Source organism: Capsicum annuum, chromosome 8, assembly GCF_002878395.1.
Source record: "Capsicum annuum cultivar UCD-10X-F1 chromosome 8, UCD10Xv1.1, whole genome shotgun sequence".
In the NCBI taxonomy this organism is placed as follows: Eukaryota; Viridiplantae; Streptophyta; class Magnoliopsida; order Solanales; family Solanaceae; genus Capsicum; species Capsicum annuum.
Window position 1 is genome coordinate 146,851,424 of NC_061118.1, and position 7,578 is coordinate 146,859,001.

The 7,578-nt window shown below is 34.0% G+C and overlaps 1 protein-coding gene across 1 annotated transcript; it reads left to right on the top strand.

The window, feature by feature from the left end:
- Positions 1–2,719: 2,719 nt before the first annotated feature.
- On the top strand, positions 2,720–6,661 carry LOC107839288 (protein trichome birefringence-like 25). The gene is made up of 3 exons (XM_016682710.2): positions 2,720–3,342; positions 3,942–4,219; positions 5,681–6,661. Exons 1-3 carry the CDS (start codon positions 3,054–3,056, stop codon positions 6,437–6,439), a joined length of 1,326 nt encoding a protein of 441 aa, XP_016538196.2. The 5' UTR covers positions 2,720–3,053; the 3' UTR covers positions 6,440–6,661.
- The last annotated feature ends 917 nt before the right edge of the window (positions 6,662–7,578 follow it).

A 7,578-nucleotide genomic window follows, 5' to 3' on the forward strand; every position in this document is an offset into this window, starting at 1 on the left:
TAATGCAAAAATTGAACTGAAGTTGGACTAGTAATGTGGCAGGGTAAGTTTATCTTTTGTTATTTTTCTCTGTTACATCAAGGGATAATAAAGAAACTAGAGGTGAGCGTGGGGCTTGGGTCTATCGGAAACTATTTTCCTATCTTATTTTTAAGGTAAAGGTATGGACTACATAAATTCTACCCTTCTCAATTCTCACTAGATGAGAATACACTGGGTGGGTGGGTGTGTTGCTATTGTAGAAATGGGAAAAGGGGGATTTTGAAATGGAGAGAAGTATCCTCAATGTTGCAAGAGTTAAGAGAAGTAGAGATAGGTCAAAAAAAAATTGGGGAGGCAATAAAATGGAGTGTGATACGATTTTTAACTTATTGAGTACATGATCCTAGATAAAAATTATGTAGTTTACGAATTAGGATAGAAAGATAGAAAGTTAGTAGGTAGTCGAGTGTTTTCGTCCTTTAGATGAGAGAGACACATGAAGCTAGCCCCATCCCTTTGCAACCTTATTAGTATGGTATTTAGTAATTGCCCAATTTAATATTTTTTGTGTTTTAGTGTACTTTGCTTCATTTATTTTATATCTTAATATTTTATTATTTTTATGTTCTTGGTCGAATGCGTTCTTTTTTGAGTTGAGGATCTATCGAAAATAAACTTTCTACCCTGCAAAGATTAAAATAAGGTCTGCTTACATCTTAGAGTTTTCAGACATCACGATATTGAGTTACTCATTTATTGTTGTTGTTGTATCAAAACATTTAAAATCCATATAAATTTAGTAATATTTGAGTGAATTTTTTTTCTTTAAAAGGCAGGGACAGCAAATTGTCATATCAAAGTTATACGGGCAATCTGCTTCACGTGCAATGCTCCTTAATGCTGTCCAATATCATTTCAAATTTATAGCTAAAACTAAGATATATAAGCTTGAGTATGAAATTTTGGTGTAAAATAATCCAAGAAGATAATAAAGGAAGGCAAGAAAGCTGACAAATAATCTTTAACTGTTTTCGATTTATTTTTGGGAATAGGGATGTCTTTATTCCCTAATAAAGTTATAAGATTTGCCTAATCAATATGGTTAGGTGGTAGGGGCACAGAGAGAATTAAATATCACAATTATCTCACAACTTAGATCTTGAATTGCACCTTTACTTAAAAAAAAAATAAAAAAATAAAACTATATCCAAGTGTACAATTAATTGAGATTTTTTAGTTCAATTGACAAAAACCACATAAATAAAGTGTCGGTTAAGAGACAGTAGAATGTATAAGGTTGGCAATTATGTGAGAATTAAAATTTTAAAACTAACCAAGTGAATGTGATCATATAACGAAGTAATAAAAGCGACGCTGTTAACTTTTATGACAAATGAGCTTCATTCATCATCTACTTTATTCATTCTAATTTATGTGATACTATTTAATTTTACATAAATTTATTTGTTATTAAACGTTAATGTAATCTATTTTTTTAACGTTAGTGTCGATATAAATATCATAGACATAACAATATTTATTGTTTCTTAATTACTATTAGAGAAAAAACTTAGTATGTCATAACTAATCGCACTATGGAGCTAGCCCATGTATGTATTGTACAAGTGAAATACTACTTAAAAGTATATACTATTGTTTTTGAAATCTCAAAATAATCTACAGGCGTTGTAACCAGTGGCGGATCTACCCTTGGACGAGGGGTTCATCCGAACCCCTTTCGTCGAAAAATTATGCTAAATATGTATGGTTAAAATTATATTTTATGTATATATATTAGATGTTGAATCCCTTCGGTTAATTCGTTTGTTCACTTATGAACCCGTGGCTCCGCCACTGGCTGTAACCTCTGCTAAACCCTCTGTTTATTAAAAATATAAGCTGTCATTTCCCAAACCAAACCACTTTGCTGTTTGTTCTTTAGCTTGCTTCATCTTAGATGGCAAATGACAATTGACAACCAACCAAGAAAAATGTGAAAAAAGGAGAAAAGAAAAGCCAAAATATAGGCTAAAGAATGTCCAAAAGCAAAAGAATAATCCTCACTCTTTTTCTTTCTTGAACTTCCATTTAAATGTACATGTATTATATACAACCTTCGTAACTTTTAAATATCAAATTCATTTAACTATTTAAATCTCTAATTTTCATATGATAGAGTATATCTTTTACCAAATCAATAATTCAATAACTACTTTACTAAATTGTTTCTACCTGTACACTAATAATATTGTATTATACTTCATCTCTAATCAAAAAATCATAGATTTTTTTTTCTTTTTCCAAAAAATAAAAATAAAAAATCGATGGCTATATGGTACCTATATTTCAAGTGTAGATGCGTGTCCAACACAATCTTAATTTTCAAATACCTTTTAATTTTGACTTCAAATTATTCTCTTTTAAATTTTAGCCAAATTTATATTCAAACATCAAAAAATGAATGATTTTCTTTTTTGATAAAATCATGGAAAATAGATTAACACAACATATAATTGTTGTTTGACATCGAACACCAATACCAATAAGAGTTAGTGCTAAGTACTTTTTCTTTTTCAAACGGAAGTTTTGTATTCTAAGTCTTTACAAGATATATAATTATCTAAGGAGCGATTTACCTACCAATATGAAATTTTTTGACATAAATCTAACTTTAGTCGAACCTCAATGCCAGTATGACATATTGAGTGGGGGAAAAAAGGTTACCACTGAACACACAATGGGTGCACCATTTTACTGTTAAAGCAAAGCCCACTTTATTCCCTTTATACCCCTTCTCTCTTTGTACTTTTGTGCAACTTAGCTTTGCTTAGTTTCTAACGACCCCCTTCCATTCTTTAATTTTTTTAGTTAACAGTTGGTTGTCAAAAATACTCAATTTTATTAAAAACCTTTATTTTTCCCATCATTATTGCACCATAATAATCTTCTTTTTCCTCATCTTTGTTTAATTGGTTTTTTATGTACTTTCATTTATTAATATGTTGCAGAGACCTTAACTATTCTTGTTACACTATTTCTCTGTGACAAAATTTGCACAGACACCAACAACTATGAAGGCTTATAATGGAAACAACGTTATCAAGAAACAATTTTCTTTAGTATTTGTGAAATTTGCAGTTTGTTTTCTGTTGTTGGGTCTTGCCTATCGTCTCTTCTTGTCCCATTTCCAACACTTTTCTCAGATTGAGGTGGTCAATGATGCAGCTCTTTTTTCCGACAACACATTGCCAACTCCGGCCACCGTGAGTGAATCTCCGGTGACCTTGAATGAACCTCCGGTCACCGTGAGTGAATCTCCGGTGAACGTTGATGTTTCAGAGAACCAAACATTGCAAAATGGTGAGTTAAGATTCTTTCCCTTTTCTTGTTTTTTTCTGGCCATGCATGATTGGCCATATATACCAGTCGTAAAAATTGATTCTTGAAAGTTGAAAAATCTTTGTTTTTATTTTTAGTTAATATTGTTTGTAAGCTTGGATTTTTGTACCAATGACGTGGGTAATTTTGGTTCACTTCTCTGCATTTTTGTGATTATTTTTGTATATTTTTGGTATTAGATGAATAAGTCTTTGATTAATTTTAGTGGAACACCTTAAGATAAGGAGAAACTGAACATTCTCCGTGCGAAAAGGATTAGTGAGATAACATTTGATACTGAAATTTGTACCTTGTGGTCTTTAATTAAAAATAATAGAATGTATCCAAATGTTCTTTAATTTTGTAGGAGTAACAGTCTTAAACATGTACTGGAGCGAGTATTTTATCCTTCCATTTGAGTTAAATAAACTGAGGATGGCAAATTTTCTTCTAGGGAAACTAGAAGTACTTGTTGTTTCTAATTTATGATTTTGTCTGACCGGTAGGTAGTTAATTTTAGTAATAGAAAAAGGAACTGGCGTATAAGTCCTTACAAACTGTGTCTCCTTTGTTTTTTACAGGAAAATGTGATTTATTTATAGGAAATTGGGTTCATGATCCAAGTGGTCCAGTTTACACAAATGCCACTTGCTATTCAATTGAATCACACCAGAACTGTATGAAAAATGGGAGACCTGATACTGAATATCTTTACTGGAGATGGAATCCAAGAGACTGTGAGCTACCGAGATTTAGCCCAAAGAAATTCCTCAATTTGATGCGAAACAAATCTTTCACCTTCATAGGCGATTCAATTATGCGTAATCATGTGCAGTCATTGCTTTGTATTCTCTCACAGGTACCTTTCAAGCTCAAAAAGAGTTATACTGGAACAAGGAAACTAGCTCTATTACTGTTCTTTGTTTTCATTTGTTTTGTTTCAGTTTGTTGTTCTTCGTTGATGGTTAGCTCAAATAGTAACTACAAGCGTCATCACTTGGTTGTTTTTCTCGTAACTACTTTCTAACATCAATTATGGCTCTTAAATAGTCAATGTGGCCATCAGATTAAATAAATACAAGCTTCTTGTGTCTGTTAGTGTATGTCATTACAATTCGTTTCGTGGGGCAGTCATGTTTCTTATCCAGTTGTATCTCACAAACCATAAATAGGATTGTTTGTGTATGAGGTGGGCATAGCTACATATTGGATTTATCTGTAATGTCGTCACTCTCAGTTGCATGGATCTGGTCCCGCAAGCCAGCTTGAAAAAGTTTTTAGTAGTTGTAACGTTTGGTTTGAAAGTTGTTAATAAGTTAATTCAAACTTAAGTGTCAAACCTAACTAGGTGAACATTTAAGACTATTGCTCAAGCTTTAGATGTTGTTCCATCTCCTTTGACCAAGAAAACTAGCTGGCCTCATCATTATCTCCTTGAGATTTAAGCAAAAATTGACCGATAAGTAATAGCACAATCAAGGAATAGTGTTAAAGCGATTTTTGGACCTTTTAACCCCCTTTATAGCTCTTTGTTTTGTTTAATTTTGTAAGAGATGACGGACAGTTTCCCAGAGGAGACGAAATATACCTCTTAGGACTTGATCTTCTCCAATTGAACAATTGAAAACAATAAAACCTTAATGGTGGTTATAATAGAGAATTAAGGAGAGGCTCCGGTAGAAATTTTACTCACCTTTTGCATCTCCGGTAGAACCCTCCTATACAAATGTTCTATAGACTGCTGGCTAATCACACCGATTCTTTCTTTAGTACAATACTTATTTTACAATGGGAAATGTCTATGGTTGATTATGGAATTTTCTTTATGCTATAAAACATCAGAGACTGCTGATTGGAGAATCTCCGTCATAAATTAGTAATCTAATAACATCAATGAATCAGTATAAAGTATCTAAGTTTTGCAAAAGGTGATCTCCATCCTACAGACATAAATTCTGGACATATATTTGGCAAAGATTAATCAGCTGCAAAATGGGAAAATAACAAAATATGGAGTTAAACCAACCCAAAGTTGGTAACATATCTTATTAATATGAGAAGTTTGGATTAAACAGAATTGCCTAGAATTTTTCTAGCATTATTAGCCACTGATTATAATTCGATATTGTTGAGTAGCTCATTGCTCTTATACACGAGCTTACGTCATGACATTGGCACGTTATGTCCATGTTGTTTCATTTCCTTCATTATTTTACTCATAAAATGTCATCGTGTTGCAACGCGTGGGGTTGTCTGTTGCGCAGAAACTTTAGGGGAAAAGGTACTATTTGTTTCTAATCACATTTACATTGTCAAGCAGGAGGAACAAGTTGATGACGTCTACCATGACGAGCAATACAAAAGCAGAAGATGGTACTTTCCAAACCTCGACTTTTCTCTTTCTGTCATTTGGTCACCTTTTCTTGCAAAAGCGACTGTTTTTGAAGACGACAATGGAGTTACAACGGATATTACTCAGCTTCATCTCGACAAACTGGATGACGTTTGGACTCAACAATTTGACAGTTTTGATTATGTAGTTATTGGTGGTGGCAAATGGTACCTGAAATCTACAATTTACCTTGAGAACGATACAATTGTTGGCTGCCACAACTGTCCTGGTAAGAACATCACGCAGGTGGGATTTGCGTATGCATATCGCAAGGCATTGAATACAACTATAAAATTCATCTCGAGCTCGAAGAACAAGGCGTATACATTTTTTAGAACGACAACCCCCGATCACTTTGAGAATGGCGAATGGAATACAGGAGGCTATTGTAACAGAACAGGGCCTTTCAAAGGAGGTGAGGTTGACATGGGGTATGTAGACGAGGTAATGCGCAAAGTTGAATTGGAAGAATTCGAGAGAGCATCCGAATTCGGGTCAAACATGAAATTGTTTGACACCACGTTACTTTCACTGCTGAGGCCAGACGGGCATCCAGGAGTCTACAGGCAATATCAACCATTTGCTGCAGGAAATATGAACAAAGTCCAGAATGATTGTCTACACTGGTGTTTGCCTGGTCCAATAGACTCGTGGAACGATATAATGATGCAAATGTTGTGCCATTAAAATAATTGATTTTGCTCTCACAATTGCAATTGTTCAACTACGAAGATGTTCCAGGCTTCTCACCACTGTTTCCTCTCCGATCGAGTATATATTTAGCCCCGAAGCTTCAGAATGTGCATAGTGTTTACTGATAATAATAGTAACAATCCATGTTCAAGGAATTTGCAACCATTGGAAGATGCAAAATCCACACTCTTGGCTCAACATTAGTATTTCTCGGCATATCACTGTTTTTATTTATTTATTTATTTTTGCTTCATTGAATATGGCTTTCTTGATGCTGCATAGGCACTCAGATTGTGGCCAAATAGTTAATGAAGTGGACATTGAATATGGCTTACGGGATGCTGGATAGGCACTGAATTAGAGGGTGGCCTAATGATTAATGAAGTGGACATTGAATTGCAGCAAATGATATGAGGCAGCCGAGAGCGTAACTTGGTGGTCAACGAATTCCATTTGACACAATAATACTAGTAGGTGATTTCTTCTTATTTTTCAAGTAATGGTGAACAGAGCTATTTGATACTTGTGCGGGTGAGTAATAGCAGTCAATGTCAAATCCAACAATGACTCGACAGATTAATCCAATGTTTTGAGATCAAACTTTATATATCTGCAAAAATAAGTACGCAGAATTAGATATACATCTTAACAATTCACTCAACTCAGAATCCATCGAACTTTATATGCAACAACATACCCACTGTAATCCATTGAACTTTATATATCTGCAAAAATAAGCACACATGGAACTAGATGTACATTTTTAGAATTCAGTCTTAACTCAGAATCCATAGCTTCTAAATTTCTGAAGTCGTCACTATGTAAATAACTTGACCATATTAAACAGAGTAGCCAAATGTGTCCTTACTAGCTTTGTCACACCCAAACTTGCATACTCAAAGAGTAAGTACACTTGGGAATCCTCACAAGCTAGGCTATTGCGCAGTATTTGATTCGCACCCGTAAGGCCCAGTGCTACTTAACAGGATTTTTTCATATCTTGGGCTTAAATTCGAGACCTAACATTAAGGGTCATATATTGGGTTCGAATTCGAAACCTAACATTAAGGGTGAAGGAATCTTATCTATCCCACCATAATCCTTGAAAGTGACATTTCATTATTAATACTTAG

What these genes read in the sequence shown, in the direction of transcription:
- LOC107839288 (XM_016682710.2), top strand. Translation starts at nt 3,054, where the DNA reads ATGAAGGCTTATAATGGAAACAACGTTATCAAGAAACAATTTTCTTTA. An exon ending in GAACCAAACATTGCAAAATG is followed by an intron (nt 3,343 to 3,941) that starts GTGAGTTAAGAT and finishes TGTTTTTTACAG; the next exon opens with GAAAATGTGATTTATTTATA. An exon ending in TGCTTTGTATTCTCTCACAG is followed by an intron (nt 4,220 to 5,680) that starts GTACCTTTCAAG and finishes ATTGTCAAGCAG; the next exon opens with GAGGAACAAGTTGATGACGT.